The sequence below is a fragment of the Hemibagrus wyckioides genome, linkage group LG20 (assembly GCF_019097595.1).
Source record: "Hemibagrus wyckioides isolate EC202008001 linkage group LG20, SWU_Hwy_1.0, whole genome shotgun sequence".
Lineage (NCBI taxonomy): Eukaryota > Metazoa > Chordata > Actinopteri > Siluriformes > Bagridae > Hemibagrus > Hemibagrus wyckioides.
In genome coordinates this window covers 313,391-331,916 of record NC_080729.1, presented here as the reverse complement: position 1 = coordinate 331,916, position 18,526 = coordinate 313,391, and the positions used below count along the sequence as shown (strand labels likewise).

At 45.8% G+C, this 18,526-nt stretch overlaps 2 protein-coding genes across 17 annotated transcripts in view; both read right to left on the bottom strand.

Annotated features, from left to right (window-relative positions):
- Positions 1–2,911, bottom strand: part of snap91a (synaptosome associated protein 91a) — a 66,704-nt gene extending 63,793 nt beyond the window's left edge. For 3 of the 10 annotated variants that reach the window (XM_058418799.1, XM_058418802.1, XM_058418806.1), the window contains exon 1: positions 1,257–2,874. In XM_058418799.1, coding sequence (XP_058274782.1) covers positions 1,257–1,386 — 130 coding nt within the window. In that variant the 5' untranslated portion in view covers positions 1,387–2,874. Of the gene's footprint in view, positions 1–1,256 lie in introns of all 10 variants that reach the window. The other 7 variants (XM_058418798.1, XM_058418803.1, XR_009207493.1 and 4 more) reach the window with 6 other exon arrangements.
- A 1,200-nt stretch (positions 2,912–4,111) lies between these two features.
- dop1a (DOP1 leucine zipper like protein A) overlaps positions 4,112–18,526 on the bottom strand; it is a 42,336-nt gene continuing 27,921 nt past the window's right edge. For 4 of the 7 annotated variants that reach the window (XM_058418792.1, XM_058418796.1, XM_058418795.1 and 1 more), the window contains 19 exons: positions 16,371–18,456; positions 16,159–16,270; positions 15,858–16,034; positions 15,507–15,632; positions 15,247–15,381; positions 11,127–11,182; positions 10,926–11,030; positions 10,696–10,762; positions 10,441–10,585; positions 10,126–10,205; positions 9,931–10,040; positions 7,978–8,127; positions 7,265–7,326; positions 6,918–7,070; positions 6,588–6,724; positions 6,409–6,464; positions 6,104–6,268; positions 5,704–5,833; positions 4,112–5,326 (listed from right to left, as the gene is read on the bottom strand). In XM_058418792.1, coding sequence (XP_058274775.1) covers positions 5,021–5,326; positions 5,704–5,833; positions 6,104–6,268; positions 6,409–6,464; positions 6,588–6,724; positions 6,918–7,070; positions 7,265–7,326; positions 7,978–8,127; positions 9,931–10,040; positions 10,126–10,205; positions 10,441–10,585; positions 10,696–10,762; positions 10,926–11,030; positions 11,127–11,182; positions 15,247–15,381; positions 15,507–15,632; positions 15,858–16,034; positions 16,159–16,270; positions 16,371–18,456 — 4,358 coding nt within the window. In that variant the 3' untranslated portion in view covers positions 4,112–5,020. Of the gene's footprint in view, positions 5,327–5,703; positions 5,834–6,103; positions 6,269–6,408; positions 6,465–6,587; positions 6,725–6,917; positions 7,071–7,264; positions 7,327–7,683; positions 7,807–7,977; positions 8,128–9,930; positions 10,041–10,125; positions 10,206–10,440; positions 10,586–10,695; positions 10,763–10,925; positions 11,031–11,126; positions 11,183–15,246; positions 15,382–15,506; positions 15,633–15,857; positions 16,035–16,158; positions 16,271–16,370; positions 18,457–18,526 lie in introns of those variants that run through there. The other 3 variants (XM_058418793.1, XM_058418794.1, XR_009207492.1) reach the window with 3 other exon arrangements.

Below are 18,526 nucleotides of genomic sequence, written 5' to 3'. Positions count from 1 at the left end.
GATTTTAGAAATGCAGCCTGGTTACCCCTGAGAGTGTTTCCATGCTGACCAGAGCGTTAAAACCTCACACGTGACCTTACAGAGACGTGCAGACGGACAGAACTCCTCTAGTGCACTAAACACACTGAGTGCACTATTAATAACCACCTCATGTAATCACACTACTGAGAGATGAAGCATACCCCCCCCCAAAACACAGTGAGAACAGCCTGATCTATGTAGAAGGGGGTGGAGCCATTAGAGGAGGCGGGGCTATGAAGAGCCATAGAGCCATAGATATACAGAGCCATAGATCCATCGATCCATGCTACTAAATCAAAATACACTTCCGGTTCATCAGCACTTCAGTAGTACAGCGCACTTCCTGTAGAGCTCCTAGTACACGGTTCTTCCTCGGCCCTGAGGCGGTACGTAAAGTACTTCCTGTAGAGCTCCTAGTACACGGTTCTTCCTCGGACCTGAGGCAGTACGTAAAATACTTCCTGTCTGTCTGATTCAGGGCGATGTTCAGATCAGCAGGACAGCTCTCTCTTCTCTACATAAAATAATAAACACTTCAAATAATTCACACTGTGCACTGATCAGACACTGACACACACCCTCATAACCCTGAGCTCTTGGTGGAGGTTTGTGTGTGTGTGTGTGTGTAAGTGTGTTTATAACATGTAGCTGGTTACAGACTCCACAAATAAAACCAGAGTCTGGGCTTCACTCAGCAGCGTTTAAAAAACCTCTACACTGTCAGATACGGTCATGTTGTCTCCATTTGGCTCAGACATGCAGTGTGGTGTCTCTATCTCTCTCACACACACACACACACACACACACAGCCTTTAGCTAGCATCCATTAGCATTTAATACCCTAGAGACCAAACACAGATCAATGACCTACATGTGTACATGTGTGTGTGTGTGTGTGAGAGAGAGACAGAGGGATGATGTTTTTATATCTTATCAAATGTCCCCATGATTACTGGAATTGATGGCGGTTTGACCTTGTGTGGCTGATTTTATATGCAGGAATTGGGGTAGGGGGTATAGGGGTAGGGGGTATAGGGGTAGAATAACGGACTGGATCTGGATCTGGCCATGTCACGCTCTGGTATCGGTGCAGTATATAAAATGTTAAAATTGGGGCCGTGCATTTCAAACTAAACAGAGCTAATGTGTGTGTGTGTTTATACAGCTTATTTGTGTATGTATGTATGTATGTATGTATGTGTGTGTGTGTGTTAAATGCAGTGACAGTCACTTACACTCTAGGTGTTTCTTCTTGGGTGCCATTACTTCATGCGTGGTGGCCTTACACACAGCGCGCGCCACCTCGGAGCCGGTCAGGCTGTACTGCGCCGCGGCGATTCGGTCCGTTAACGTCTGACCCGACATCTTCCCTGCTTCAGCCTGATGTCCGTTATTAATCTAATTATTCTTATTATATCCGTTATCAAGCGCGGTTATTCTCTTCCGCTGCGCTCGTGAGCTGATCGAGGCCGCGCGGTGCTGTTTCCCATCCACACTCCCGGTACTAACGGAACCGGCTGTGATACCGAGTTACACTGAGATAACTGCGTCTCATCAGCCCCGGTGTGTGTGTGCGTGTGTGTGTGTGTCAGGTTGTGTAACTGCTCACACAGACACGGTGTTTAATATCACATCGACGGTTTGCCCGAAGGTGATGGATGCTCTGTCCTTCCTCCTGTCCTCCTCCTCCTCCTCCTCCTCCTCTTTCTTCTCGTCCCGGTGCTCGAATCCCGTTAATAATAACAACAATAACACAACAAAAACAATAAGATCCCGGTGTTAAAGCGTCACACTCCGCGCCCCGTCCTCCGCATGTCTCTGCAGCTCTGCTCCCGGAAGCTTCCCCGCACCTCCGCGCTGATTCACACCCCGAGCACCGACACTGACCGCTGATTTATTTTTTCTTTAAGTCCCGGGTGTCACTCCGCCCCTCGCGCGAGTCGGTAATACGTCATCTGCGCGCTGACGTTTTAGAGCAATTCAGCATCAACATCCGCAAAACCCGCAGCTGTGGAATCTGCCTTTAATCCTGAACAAATGTTAATCATCATTTTCTATCCAATCACAGCCAAGTAGGGCGTGGCCAGAAAGGTTCTTCGCTATATTTAATTCGCCGGAAATGGACAATACCAGGACATACCTCGTGCAATGCTTTATTACTGCATGGTCTTTATTTGGTCAGTTTCTCAGCGCGTCCTTCCTGCTATGGATCTTCCACTGACCTCACAGTGAGAGTTTAGATACAGATTATTTCATTTCATACGTTTCAGTGGGTTATATATATTCTTAAATATCTAAAAAAAAAAAAGCGTTACACACCGATCAGCCATAACATTATGACCACCTGATATTGTGTTGGTCCCCCTCCTTTTGCTGCTAAAACAGCCCTGACCTGTCGAGGCATGGACTCCACTAGATCCCTGAAGGTGTGCTGTGGGATCTGGATCACCAAGATGTTAGCAGCAGATCCTTTAAGTCCTGTAAGTTGTGAGGTGGAGCCTCCATGGATGGGACTTGTTTGTCCAGAACATCCCACAGACGCTGGATTGGATTGAGATCTGGGGAATTTGGAGGCGGAGTCAACACCTCAAACTGGTTGTTGTGGTCATCAAACCATTCCTGAACCATTTCTGCTTTGTGTCACGGTGCATTATCCTGCTGAAAGAGGCCACAGCCATCAGGGAATACCGTTTCCATGAAACGGTGTAGATGGTCTGTAACAATGCTTAGGTAGGTGGTACGTGTCAAAGGAACATCCACATGGAAGCAGGACCCAAGGTTTCCCAGCAGAACATTGACCAAAGCAGGACACTGCCTCCACCGACTCGCCTTCTTCCCATAGTGCATCCTGGTGCCATGTGTTCCTCAGGTAAGAGACGCACACGCACCCGGCCATCCACATGATGTAAAAGAAAACGTGATTCATCAGACCAGGACACCTTCTTCTATTGCTCTGTGGTCCAGTTGTGGTGCTCACGTGCCCATTGTTGGTGCTTTCAGTGGTGCACAGGGCTCAGCACGGGCACCCTGACCGGTGTGGCCTCATACGCAACAAACTGTCCTGCACTGTGTATTCTGACCCCTTTCTATCAGAACCAGCATTAACTTCTTCAGCAGTTTGATCAACAGTAGCTCGTCTGTTGGATCGGATCACACGGACCAGCCTTCTCTCCCCACGTGCATCAATGAGCCTTGACCGCCCATGACCCTGTCACCGGTTCACCACTGTTCCTTCCTTGGTCCACTTTTGATAGATACTGACCACTGCAGACCGGGAACACCCCACAAGAGCTGCAGTTTTGGAGATGCTCTGATCCAATGGTCTAGCCATCACAATTTGGCCCTTTTGGTCAAACTCACTCAAATCCTTACACTTGTCCATTTTTCCTGCTTCTAACATCAACTTTGAGGACAAAATGTTCATTTGCTGCCTGATATATCCCACCCACTAACAGGTGCCATGATGAGGAGATCAACAGTCTTATTCACGTCACTGGTCAGTGCTCACAGTCTGACTGGTGTATATAAAATTATTTTTAGTAGATGAATAATATAATGATCCTAAAAATGAATACATGAATATTTATACATTTTAAACATAAACATTAAGATTTATTATATAATTGTTTTAATGATTGATATCAGATATAAATGTTAATGTTTATAAAATGTTAAATGTACTTTAAGGGTTCATTAGATAATGACAAGTTCTTAGCTGCACTCCTGTAGAGCTCTATACAGAACCTTTAAGGGTTCTCCCAGAGGAACATCTGAAGATTCCTTACAGACTCGAAGATTTCGGAGTAGGTGTGGAGTGCGGTACATGACGTCTGTCTGATTAATGTCACGTTTTCAGACACTTTACATTCTCTAGAGCGGTGTTTAGGCTGCAGTTTGGAGAGGGAGATGTTCAACACACTCAGCAGATTGGACTGTACTGCGGTCTAATCCCCCTGATTTCTGCTCAGGTTAATAAACGAGTGTTTGATCATCGGGTCTGATCTGTGTGGTGTCTCTGTGCTTCAGTCTGTCAAATGATAGAACTTCTTGAAGTGTATCTGAAGGAAAAAATGAGAGTAAATACAGCAGGTGAATAATGAAAGTAGTGGTTTATTTCAGCGGGTCAGGGTTTAACGGCAGAGCTGCTCGGTCCGAGCGCCATGCAGGCAGCATCGCATTTCATCGGCTGTGTCTCAAATCACAACATCTGATTAAAGACAGGCGTGTGTAGAGTCTAATGTATAGGACACACTCGTACATCACTGTGTAAATGTGTGTGTATGCATGTACACGTGTGTGTACACGTACGTACGTGTGTGTGCATGTTTGTGTGTGTGTGTGTGTGTATCAGGGCATTGCACTGAGGATGAAATCAAACCGTTCTGTATCTGTCCTGAAAATTCCTGTGATATGAAGAACAGAGCTGAAGCTGAATTAAACAGAGCTGCTCACTAACAAGCTGCATGAAGTTTCATCATCTGATCGTTTACACTCGACTCCCTTCAGACAAAAACCATGTTAAAATGCGTTCCGGAGCAGACGTGTGATGTGAGACATGGCGCTGGTGTAGAGATGATCTGTAGACGTGTGGAAAGGTGAGAGAAATCATTAGTGCACATCCAGTGTGTTAATAATCCTGATTTAGCCTGAGCTCCTCCACCAGCCGTTATTCCTACACTTTATTTTAACTGTTCTTTTTTTTAAAATCATTTTTAGATGATATGTCTCTTTATTTTTATCACAACAAGGAATGACAAAGAATCTTCACATTATTCCTGAGGGTTTTAAGGACCACCCTCTACACATAAAAGGCTTTAAATTAAATTAAATTAAATTAATAAAGGCTTAGAAAAAAACATTAATTATACATAGAAAAAGAAAGAAACCCATATAGAAATCTTCTCGTTTAATACTTAATTCCTTTTTCCGTTTGATCTAAAAGTTGAGGTGTTAGTGTTTCCCACGGTTCATTATTTACATTCGGGTGTTTGGGGTTGGATCATGTTTTGATGAGCCCTTCCAGGAAGTCCTTCTCCACCATCTCCTCGATCTCGTGTCTGGCTCGGCTCCAGAACGTCTTCTGGCTCTCGTGTTTGGTGTTTTTCAAGGCGCTGGGGGCGTCGCCAGGCGGGACACTGCTGTGGAACCACGTGGACCTGGTGCCTGATTTGTTGCTGAACACCTGACTGAGCACAGTGAAGAAGGGCAGAAGCTGCTCGATGCTACGGATCCCGAACAGAGTCAGGGTCAAGCGGCCGGGCTCCCACGCTAACGTCCGGCCGGACACGTCGTCTTCTGCGCTTTTCTGAAAAACACGAAACAGAGTGTTACACCCAGTATCCTGCTGTCACTACGTTTTAATTGACCTTCAGTAGTGGTCAGAGCACTGAAGATACTTTGCAAGAAGTTTTTTTTTAAATTATTCCTCCCAAAAACAAAAGCTGCAGAACAAACTATAATGTAGTGACCCGACGCTGCCCAGTGCTTGGGCCCCGCTGATTGCTGCTGGTGCTGTATACTGTATAATATACTCACAGAACAGAACTAATGAGCTGAAGGAAAGAAATGGGTCACAGATAAACTGTTGTGTGTGTGTGTGTGTTACAGGTTCTCTCAGGTGCTCTCGTGTGTAGTCTGGAGATGTTTGTACACTTCACTGTGATTTGTGTGTGTTCTCTGTACCTTGGCTCTTTTCCTCAGCAGCTTTGCCAGTCGCACTACGTAAGGTTTAAACTCTCTCTGGTGTGTCCCCTGTCTGCGCACCTCCAGACCGGAATCATCCGAGGACTCGGGGATGAACGCCCAGCGATACCTGCAGCACCCAAACACCCCAGGACATCAGAATTAAAGGAATACTCCAGTGCTGATCATCTGCCCTGACACTTCAAATGTAAATAACTGAGCTTCATGTTTTTTTTTTGGTTTTCTGTTTAAAACGTAATTCTGCCCTTCAACCATCCAGGCTCTAGACACCGAAATATCAGATGGAGCCAAATCTCACTTATTCAGCATTTAGACAATTGTGTTTAAAGGCTACTTCCTGTTCTGAACATGTACTTCCTGTATGGAGGTAAACACATACATCTGGAACTGCGGAAGACTCTCAGAGGGCAGTGTGAGCGCCAGGTCCAGCAGTTTACAGGCAGACAGGTAGAGGTTGAGCCAGCGCTGGCTGTTGTAGGACGTGGAAAATCCGTTTCCTCCGGAGTAGGTGGTCTCCAGTCCTGCAACCGAGGGACCGGACATCCTGCAGGTCAAAACATTCAGAAAACACTGAAACACAACAGCAGTGCACACACTCACCATCCTCACACTCCTGTTCATACAACACAAAAACACTTTTACTGACATACAGCAGGAGTGTAGTGTGTGTGTGTGTGTGTGTACCTGGTGATATCCTCATCTGCAGTGAGCTCCTGCTCCATCAGTAAAAACACCTGAACCTGAGAGAAAAAGGCAAACTTGTAGTAATAATAATAATAATAACAATATTTGTGTGTGTGTGTGTTTGTGTGTATGTATGTGTGTGTGTATGTGTGTATGTATTTGTGTGTGTGTGTGTGTACCAGCTCAGTGATCATAGTAGGCCACAGTGAGGTGAGATGTTGAGGAGACATTCGCAAGAGCAGAACTCTGAAGAACAGGAACACCTGGGCATGCAGGATCGGTACCTGAGGGAGACGCAAACTCTCCACCAACCGCTCTGATACACACACACACACACACACACACACACACACACACACACACACACACACACACACGCACATACATATAGCAACAACTGCATTATATGTCTGTTGGATTGTGTGTAATAAATGATTTCTATGATATACAGCATGTGTTAATTATCTGTGTGTGTCTGTGTGTGTGTGTGTGTGTGTGTGTGTGTGTACCCTGTATATCTGGGAGGTATTTTTGGTACTGGTCCACCTCACTGCTGTAGATGGTGAAGGCGAGGCGTTTCAGCAGCATGGCTCTCTGCTCCAGCTCTGCGTCTCGATTAGTGAAGAGATTCAGAGAGCTGTTCTGAGCTACAGCTACACGCGCTGACCACACAGGAGGTCAGGAGGAGGAAGATTACAGAAAAATCTTTAACAGTAAACTAGAGTTTAAAACCAAGGCTTAAAAACAGAAACTAACAAAACACTTTAGAAAATCTCTGGATGTGAATCAGTCAGTGTAGTGGAGCTTCATCTGTGTGTGTGTGTGAGAATTCAGTCTCAGAAATAAACACACTCACTCATGAGATCTCTGAAAGTGGTCTTATCATGGGTCATCAGGTGGTCTATGATGGCTCTCCAGCTAGCACACACACACACACGCGCACGCACGCACACACACACACGCACACACACACACACACACACACAGGAGTAAAGTCAGTAAAGTAATGGAATAATTGTATTAAATATTGTGTTTTTGTATATTATACAGGGTGGGGCACAGAAACTTCCTTTTCCTGAAGAAAAAACCTAGGAAATGTCTGGTTCCAGCAGGATGGTGCCACGCCCCACACAGCCCGAGCTTCGATGGCAGTTTTGAGGGCAATGTTCCCCGGACGGCTCATCTCGATTCGAGGGGACATCCCGTGGGCGGCGCCCTCGCCCGATCTAACACCCTGTGATTTTTTTTATGGGGTTACCTCAAGGCCCCACAAACCTGCTTCAGCTGAAGAATGTTATTCGGCAGGAAATAGCCCGAATTCCGGTGGACATGTTGGAACGTGTAGAGGGACACGTCAGAGATCGGGTGCATCAGTGCATAGAGAACGGTGAACACCACCTTCAAGATATTTTGTATAAAACAGCATCATTTGAAATTATGTTCTTTCATTATCAAAAAAATAAATTTTGTTTATCAGCCACAATTTTTCTTTCATTCAAAAAGTTTTTGCGCCCCACCCTGTATAATATTTATAGGTTTTTGTGTTTAATGATAAGTCACGTCGCTCACAAGCTCACACACGAAGCGTCCATCTGGAAGAAGGTGTGATCCATGAAGAGGTCGAAGGCTTCTTTCTTCCACGCTCGTCGTGTGTACTGATATCCACTCAGACTGCTCAGGAGCTGAATACACGCCCGGTAACTCGGAGCATTGTGGGCACTGCAACAGGAGAAGAACACAGAGGAGGAATCCTAAATCTCAACATCAAGAACATCACCACCACAGAGAACATCAACACAAGCACAGAGAACATCACCACAGAGAACATCAACATAAGCACAGAGAACATCACCACAGAGAACATCAACACAAGCACAGAGAACATCACCACAGAGAACATCAACACAAGCACAGAGAACATCACCACAGAGAACATCAACACAAGCACAGAGAACATCACCACAGAGAACATCAACACAAGCACAGAGAACATCACCACAGAGAACATCAACATAAGCACAGAGAACATCACCACAGAGATCAACACAAGCACAGAGAACATCACCACCAACACAGAGAACATCACCACAAGCACAGAGAACATCACCACCAGCACAGAGAACATCACCACCAGCACAGAGAACATCACCACAAGCACAGAGAACATCACCACCAGCACAGAGAACATCACCACAAGCACAGAGAACATCACCACCAGCACAGAGAACATCACCACCACAGAGAACATCACCACCAACACAGAGAACATCATCACCACCACAGAGAACATCACCACCAGCACAGAGAACATCACCACAAGCACAGAGAACATCACCACCAGCACAGAGAACATCACCACCAGCACAGAGAACATCACCACCAGCACAGAGAACATCACCACCAGCACAGAGAACATCAACACAGAGAACATCAACACATGCACAGAGAACATCACCAACACAGAGAACATCAACACAAGCACAGAGAACAACACATGCACAGAGAACATCACCAACACAGAAAACATCACCACCAGCACAGAGAACATCACCAACACAGAGAACATCAACACAAGCACAGAGAACAACACCAACACAGAGAACATCATCACCAGCACAGAGAACATCACCACAAGCACAGAGAACATCACCACCAGCACAGAGAACAATCAACACAGAGAACATCACCACCAGCACAGAGAACAATCAACACAGAGAACATCACCACCAGCACAGAGAACAATCAACACAGAGAACATCACCACCAACACAGAGAACATCACCACCAGCACAGAGAACAATCAACACAGAGAACATCACCACCAACACAGAGAACATCACCACCAGCACAGAGAACATCACCACCAACACAGAGAACATCACCACCAGCACAGAGAACAATCAACACAGAGAACATCACCACCAACACAGAGAACATCACCACCAACACAGAGAACATCAACACAGAGAACATCAACACATGCACAGAGAACATCACCAACACAGAAAACATCACCACCAGCACAGAGAACATCACCAACACAGAGAACATCAACACAAGCACAGAGAACAACACCAACACAGAGAACATCATCACCAGCACAGAGAACATCACCACAAGCACAGAGAACATCACCACCAGCACAGAGAACAATCAACACAGAGAACATCACCACCAGCACAGAGAACAATCAACACAGAGAACATCACCACCAACACAGAGAACATCACCACCAGCACAGAGAACAATCAACACAGAGAACATCACCACCAACACAGAGAACAATCAACACAGAGAACAATCAACACAGAGAACATCACCACCAGCACAGAGAACAATCAACACAGAGAACAATCAACACAGAGAACAATCAACACAGAGAACATCACCACCAGCACAGAGAACAATCAACACAGAGAACATCACCACCAACACAGAGAACATCACCACCAACACAGAGAACATCACCACCAACACAGAGAACATCACCAATATTGAGAACATCAGAGTGTGTGTGTGTACCTGTGGTTGCGTAAATATGGCACAACGTAATGCATGATGTTGACCAGCAGGGGGATCACTCTCTCTTTTTCATCACTGTAGAACACCATGTCCAACAAGTGAGCCAAGACCTGCATGGACACACACACACACACGTTAATCACAACTACACATACACACATGGTGTCGTGTGTGTGTGTGACATGTTGAGGTTACCTCTGCTAGCAGTGTGAGGGCGTGAACACTGTAGACTGAGGGAGTAAAACTGGACGCCTCCATCACTGTGAGCATTAGATCTGAAACACACACACACGCACGCACGCACACACACACACACGCACGCACGCACACACACACACACACGCACGCACGCACACACACGCACGCACGCACACACACGCACGCACGCACACACACACACACGCATGCACACACAGTAATAATAATGCTCATGCTACAACACCCACTCTCTGTCTCCCTCTCTCTCTCTCTCTGTCTCCCTCTCTCTCTCTGTCTGTCTCCCTCTCTCACCCTCTACGTCTGAATCCAGCTCTGCTCCATCCACCACAATCTGAGGAGATGGTTTCACCTCCAGGTTCCTCCTCAACCACGTTGTTTGTTCCAGAGAGGAACCTGCGATCGTCCCGATGGCCTCCACGATCTTATGGGTCACGTCCTGTTAAGAAAAACCCATCAGGATTTCTGTTCTGTGTAAAACAACATCATTTACTGTAAGCTGTCATCATCTGCTGACCCTGGTCACTACCACCAGCCTTGTCCTCTCACCTGCAGCTCACGCTGGTCCTTCTTACTCTCCAGAGTCGGGTTCTTCAGGATGAATTCATTCAGAACGCTAAAATATTCAACACAGGAACACAGAGCCAAGTAACAGCTTCATACAAATAACTGAACATCTGTTACACCTGAGATACAGTGTGCGCGCGCGTGTGTGCGTGCACGTGTGTGTGCGCGCATATGTGTGTGTGTGCGCGTGTGTGCCCGTGCGTGTGTGTTACCCAAGAATGAGGAATTGCCCCGGAGCAGGAAGGCCGAGCTGAACCGAGTCTTTCAGCAGTGAGAGCAGTGAGGGCCAACTGTCGACTAAACTACACACCGGAATCCTGCAGAACATCATCATTAATTAATCACTTAATTACTCTCTAATTACTGATAATTACACATCGTTTACTAACGAGTCTGTTTCATCCCCAACTCACCTCTGAACATACGCATAGAAAAACTGAAGCATGCAGACTTCAAGAGAAAGATGTTTCTGTTAAGAGAGAGAGAGAGACAGACAGACAGAGAGAGAGAGACAGGTAGAGAGAGAGAGAGAGAGAGAGAGAGAGACAGGCAGAGAGAGAGAGAAAAAGAGACTTGACTTTTAAACCTCACTTTATTTACAAAAAAGTTAAAGCACAAATCAGTGCAAATTCAAATATAAACAAAAAACACGTCATAGATGCAAAAATATTAAAAAGAAGAAAGAAATATCACAAGCAAAGCATAACTTCATAAAATAAATAAATATATGAGAAAGAAGGAATAAGAAAAACAGAAAGAGAAGAAAGAAAGACTAGAAAAATAAAGTCAGTATTAATTGAAAGAAAACATCAGAGTATTTTCCAGATCAATTCATAGTCAGGCAGAAAAACAACAGAGTTCAGATTAAAGTGAAGCCCCGCCCATCAGGTTTACATACAAGATCATCATCACCCCAAACCTGATAGAACTCATTATTCACCAGTGTGTAGTAGGCATGTTCTACACTTAACCTTCTCCTTATTAATCCTCTCAGCATTAACACCGGATCATCCACTACACCTCCTTCTGTTTTCTGCTCACCCAGATCGCTAGCTTAGCATCGCCGTATAAAAAGTTCAGTAAAACGTTTTCTTGTGTTTTTTGCAGAGTATTTTGGTCCGTGTATGAACAGTGATTTGTTATAGAAGCCCGTAAGTTGTTGTCCCCAGGCTTCTACTAGCCTTAGTACTGCAGACAGATGTGGACATTCAATGAAGATATGGAAAACATTTTCAGAAACTCCACAGAAGGGACATCCTTGTTGTTCTGAAGACACCAGTCGAGCAATGTGCTAATGTAGCTAATATCCCATGTACAATTCTCCACTGTAGATCTCCTACCTTTTTTTTAATGGGTCTCTTGTACAGGGGTCTCCAGCTGCCTTTTGGAGAAAAGCCCAGGTCCAGCACTTCTGACCATTTGGTGCTTCTAACATCTGTAAGCCATTGATAGTTGAGTTGTTTGACACACATTCTATAGAGAGCTTTTTTACCCACAGTGCTGAAAGCTCCTACTTCTGGAGTGATCAGAGTTAGTAGTTTTCATTTAAAAAGCGCTAGGCTAGGCGTGTAGATTTGAATCTCATTTTGTCGGCTAGTTCCTCAGCTGTTATCCAGCCTGATCCTCTTCTGAAGTGACGAGTTTTGAGGAGTCCTGAATCCTTCAGAGCAGACCTGAGGGTAACTGACTGTAGCATCTCTGTGGTGAGGAGCAGACTGAAAAACAAAGGTTCTTCAAAGAGCCACTGGTCAGGTATTTCTCGTTCTATTGAAGAGGAAAGGGTCTGCCATGTCTGAAGTACATTTTTGTAAAAGGACGTGAGTCCTTCCATGTCTATTCTCTTTAAGGACAGGGTGAACAGGTGTTTGTCCAGGCTCATTCCTCCCGTCTTTCTCAGCAGGGCGTGTGCCACGTCTATCTACTGGTGGTGTTTGTGGTAGAGAAGATGTTGTGCTGTTTGTAGATGAAAGGCTGCCAGTCTGGATTGTATGTGGATTAATCCCTGTCCTCCTTCATGAACTGGGAGGTAGAGAACTGCAGCTCTCAGCCAGTGTTGTCCTGACCAGAAGTCGTCGACAAGAGTTCTTTGGATCTCATCAGTCAGGTACTTTCGTGGATCCAGAACCGTGAATTTTTGCCACATCATCGACGCGATGAGGTTGTTGATGATCAGAACTCTTCCCCTGTAAGATAACTGGGGTAACGCCCATCTCCATTTGGCCAGTTTAACATTAATTTTCTCTATTAGCCCGTCCCAGTTTTTGATTTTGAAACCATCTTTTCCGAGGTTCACTCCCAGTCACTTTATCCCAGTTGTTCCCCACTGGATGTTTTCTGGAAGATCAGGTGGGTTCTCTCTAAATCCAGATCACAATGCTTTCAGTCTTTTTGAAGAGGCTCTTCCATATGTTTTCAGAGCCCTTTGTGTAGCTTCAATGTCTTCCTGTGTCTTGATTATGACTGTGATGTCGTCTGCGTACGCTGAAATTTTAATGGCCTCAGGTGTCCTGTTCACCCTGACAGATACAGCAGAGGGTCTATCGCGAGGCTGTACAGCTGACCGGACATTGGACAGCCCTGTCTGATCCCTCTCCTCATCATGATTGGTGTACTCAGTCCTCCTCCAACTTTAATCATGCAACAGGCATCTGTGTACAAGATTTTAATCCATGACAGGAAATATCCACTGAAGCCATAATGTTCCAGGGCTTTGAATAAATACTGGTGGTCTACTCTGTCGAAAGCTTTCTCCTAGTCAAGAGAGAAGAGACCCACATCGACCCTGTATACTTCTGAGTAGTCGAGGACGTCTCGTAGTAAATGGACCTCTTTGGTACACAGTAGGACTGACTCCTGTGTATTAAATTGTCTAAGGAGTTCTTAAGTCTATTAGCAAGACATTTTGAGATGATCTTGTAATCTGAGCACAAAAGAGAAACCGGTCTCCAGTTCTTGAGTAAACAAAGGTCTCCTTTCTTTGGAAGTAGAGAGATTGCAGCACGCTGACAACTTTGGGGAAGATTTTTGGCCTTGTGAATTTCTCCAAGTGTATCAAAGAAGTCTCTGCCTATAACTGTCCAAAAGGTTTTGTAGGAATCAATGGGTAGTCCATCTATCCCTGGTGCTCGTCCAGAGGAAAGCTGCTAAACTGCAGCCGTCACTTCCTCAAAGGTCAGTTTTGAGTCCAGTTCTTTTTTGTGTTCGTCATCCAGTGAAGGCATGATGTTAAATAGAGCATCATTCTTCTGTATGTTCCTCAGAATATAAGGCTGAGTAGAAAGTTGCTGCTAGTCTCCTCATCTCTGCCGGGTCTGAGGCATCACTGAGGCATCACTGAGGCATCACTTCCTCTGGATCTTTTGCAGATTGGTAATGAGGTTCTTCACCATTTCTGTCCATAGTGAAATCCAGTGTGCAGTTAAAATCCCCACCAACGACAAGTAAAGTGTCTTGTGTGGAAGAAATCAGTGCGTTATTAACAGTGTTAAAGAAGTTCACTCATTACCAGTTTTAGGAGCAGTGACGTTAACGAATAAAAATTCCATATCATGGATGTTTGCTCTGATCATTAGAAGGCCTGTCTCCTAAAAGACGTGACGTGTTTTAATGCTGCGTTTTTACAACCCAGTGAGACTGATTTTACGTTTCCAATGATTTTACCAAATCTTACTGGTTCCTTTTTGATGACCTTGTTACCAACAAATGTGGGAACATTAGAGATGGTGAGTTTAGTGACCGGGGCAGAGAGTAGAGTGATGTGAACATACGTCTCTTTCACCCAGATGCCGCTTATAACCAGGGAGTTTACCAAGTTTTCGGTTTTCAAAAAGACAACAACCGCTTTGTTCACGTGAAGCCGAGATAATGTTTTCAAAACCAGTCTGTTCTGCAGCGAGGAGAACATCTTCAACTGAGACATTCAACTCAGGAACACACCTGAACCCGTTCCTGAAGGTAAGGGAGGACGCTGCCCTCACAGGGGGAGACGCCATGGTGCCGAAACACACACACACACACCGTGCACAGGCACGGACTTTACAATAATAACTTTCAACTATCTAAACAAGTGATTAGAAAAGACAAAGTCTGAGAGAAACCTGCAGACGCTCACTCACACGCTCTCAGTCAAACCACACCCACTCCCAGCATGCACCAGAGAGAGAGAGAGAAAAACAAAATATATATATATATATATATATATATATATACATATATAGAGAGAGAGAGAGAGAGAGGCAGAGAGAGAGAAAGATACTCATACATTTGACACTAGTATATATTTATAAATTATAGAATATTAAAGGAATCAGATTTTGCTGAAAGCTCAGAGAAACAAAATTATCCATAAATAATTCTGTATAAATCCTATCATTAAAGTCTGCAGATGATTGTGTATTATTTTAGTTTCTTTTTCCAAGACTGCACAGCAACCCTGGGCTGAAAACAGGTGCTGTGTACATTAAACTATATTTATTATTATTATTATTATTATTATTATTATTATTATTATTATTATTATGTAGTAAAGAGGACCTTCTCCTTGGCGATGGCCGGCGGCTGTTTGAGAACCTCCTTGACTGTGTGCATGACGGTTTCAGTGCGCATGGCATTAACACTCCTCACCAAATCCACCAGGAGGAGCTGTTCATCACTTGCTGTAGGAATCACCTACACACACACGGACACGCACACGCACGCATACACACACGCACGCACGCACACACAAACACAATAAACTCACATGTATATCTCCATCACACAGTAAATGATTGATCTCTGGGTTTGATGTGCACCTTGTTCCTGGCAGGAGTTTTGTGCAGTTTTCTTTCGTTCCAGACGTAAGCGATGGCGGCCATGAAGTGAGTTCCGTGGTTCATAGAGATCGGGCCGAGCAGCTCCAGGATCTGCTGTCGGAGATTCTGTAGAAAGAAAAGTCCAGCAAATGTAACTCATATTTTTCTTGCATTTATACTCCAGACTTTTATAACCTTGTGTGAATGTATCACACATGAACATCGAACCCTTCATAACTCAAAGCCATTTATAAAATAAACAATCAAATAAATAATAAATGTTAGCTTCCATTAAGTCTGTCTGTCTTATGTGTATTAAGTATGTGGATTCCTCCAGGTGTGTCTTCTCACCTTAGTGGACCCCAGGTTGATGTTGAAGCTGCAGGTGGCACCGTTGGGTCGCTCCGAGCGGTCAGCCAGGTAAAGTGCACTCCACAGCAGTGTGACAGAGGACATGATGGTGTGGAGGATGGACAGGATACCTGAGCGTGCTTCAGCCAGATGCTTCTGATCCACACTCACCTGGAGCTGTGAGACACAACACACCCACACCCACACCCACCCACACACAGAAAGGAAGAAAAGCGATCACATCACATGTACATTCCTTGACATAGGAATAAGTGAGTTTGTAGCAGAACAGCACCCCCACCTGGTGGTACTGAGAGGACGAGTCCAGCAGGCAGTAATGGATGATGGCCGTGACTCCCTCCAGCACAGTGAGGATCAGATCAGGAGGAATACACAGCGCTATCCACTGGGGCCTAAAAATACAACACGCTGAATAACTTTCCCAAAACCCACATTTTCCTGACAAGCTTGTGGATACTAACCTGCAGTACCATGGGGTGCTAGTGGGCGTACCTGGTGTCTGTGATTCCTGTCTCATAGCGGTACTGCTGGATCAGGTGGTCCAGGTTCCTGCAGAGCTGCAGTGTCACCGAAGCGACCACGCGACGCAGAACCCGACCCATGTAGGGCAGCGTGGACGTGACGAGGCCGATCCACTGTGGGTGCATCTTACAGGTGTGGTGCTGGTGCAGAGCCCGTATCACAGCACATAAAAACATACCCTGCGCTGTAATTGGTTGCCCATGCAGGTACTGCAATGATGCCATTGGCTGTTGAGGATTCACATGTTCCACTTCTCCACCCAGAATCTCAAAACCACCACAACCAGCCCCGGGTCCACCTCCACTTCCTGAATTCCCCGCTCCAGGACCCGCCTCTCCACTCTCGTCTCCAGGGACCAAAACATGATGCTCGAGTACAATGAGGCTCTGAAGGAGACGAAGGAGTTGAGACTGTAAACCACTGCATCCATCCAGCTGGTCTTCAGACAAGTTGATGATGCTGTCCTCGGACAGTCCCTCCTCGACGGCGGGCAGGTTGGTTCCACGCACACGCTGCTCATGCCACTTCTGAGCACTGAAGATGGAGGAGAGCAGGCAGTGCAGTGCCACCTTCTGCACCTTGCACTTGGAAAGGACATCACTGATGAAGCTGGCGAACCCTTTAGCCGAGCCGCCCGTCACCTTGGTAAGCTCACTGAAAAGCAGTGTCAGGACCTCAACGCTGGCCAGCTGCATGGCACGGTTCCCCACCAGATCCTGCGGAGCCACTGGAATGTGTGCTGAATAATAGCTCCTCAAGAAGTACAGGCACAGAGAGATGATTATCTCCAGGTACATGGCACTGCGAAAGGAATGTGAATGTGAATCCTGGGGAATGGGGCAATAAAAATCTTTACCCATGACGGAAACACGATGTCGAGCTAGAAGGTTTTGAAGAAGTGAGAGCTGAGGTGTGTAAGTGTTGTTGATGCTGGTGGTCGAGATCGCACTGACGAAGCCAGCAGGAGCTGTGCGTAACATGGCAGCTATGGCAGAAAGAGCATGAAGAGTCCGAGAGGAATCGTAGACCTGCACATACAGTAGGACGTGCTGGTAAAGGGGGTGAATGTTAAAACGAGTAATACACGAAGAAGATCTGGACGAGCTGGAGACTCCACCGGCTCCGGCACCAGGAGATCCGGTATCACTCTCAATCTCAGAAACCTCGCCCTCTCCACAGCTGTACCAATTCTCCAAGTCCAAGCTGTCGCCAAAGAAGATACTGGGGGGGCGATTCTTATCTGCCTGGTTTGACTTTCGACGTTCCTCCTCTTTCTTCTTGTTCTTCTTGACCTTGGGCTTGGCTCCAGGAGATTTGTCAGTGAGGCGTTCCATGATTTTACCTTTGAGGCTAAGCTGCGTGCTGCTGTGGCTGCGTTTTCGGGACCGAGGGTCATCTGGGTGCAAGCTCAGCTCTGGAGTACCATTTCCACTACTATCAGGAAGCGTGACGATGGAAGGCGAGGAACTGTGTCTTGTTATTCCTTCACGAGGTTCATCACATAATGAAGGAACTGTGAGAAATTCCAGTGTGCCACCAGCCACCAATTCAGGAAGTGTTCGACAATGGTTACCTGAAAAGGGTCCCATGTTGACCTGAGCTTCAACAGATGCTTCCGAGGTGTTGGAACTGTCCGAGTCAGTTCGAGTCCAAACTTCTGGAGGTGAAGGTGTCTCAACCGAACTGTCCTCCACTATTTGCACCACCCTGTCCAGCAGTTCAGCGAGAATCACGGAAACAGCTGTGTTTATGGACTCATCCTCTAATTCTGCCTCCTGTGTTGCCTGATCACACGTGTTAACAGCACTACCGCTTCCTTCCAGCTCACTCAAGCTACCATTATCCACAGTGGAGGACTGGGAGCCAGCAGACTCTGAGCTCGGTGGCTCCCCCTGCTGGTCGGGGCCTTGATATTCACCACATAAATGTAAGTTTTCGATGCTGAGGCTCAGAAGTGACAGACTGTCACTTAAAGGGTTCACGGTTAGGCTGAAGGGCTCCATATCATCCAGAGGAAGGACTTGGCCCTTCAGGTTTTCTTGAGACATACAATAATCTGTAGGACAGAACAAATTATAAAAATAGAGCTTGGAAAACGGTCAGAAAAGAATTTACCTCTCAGCATC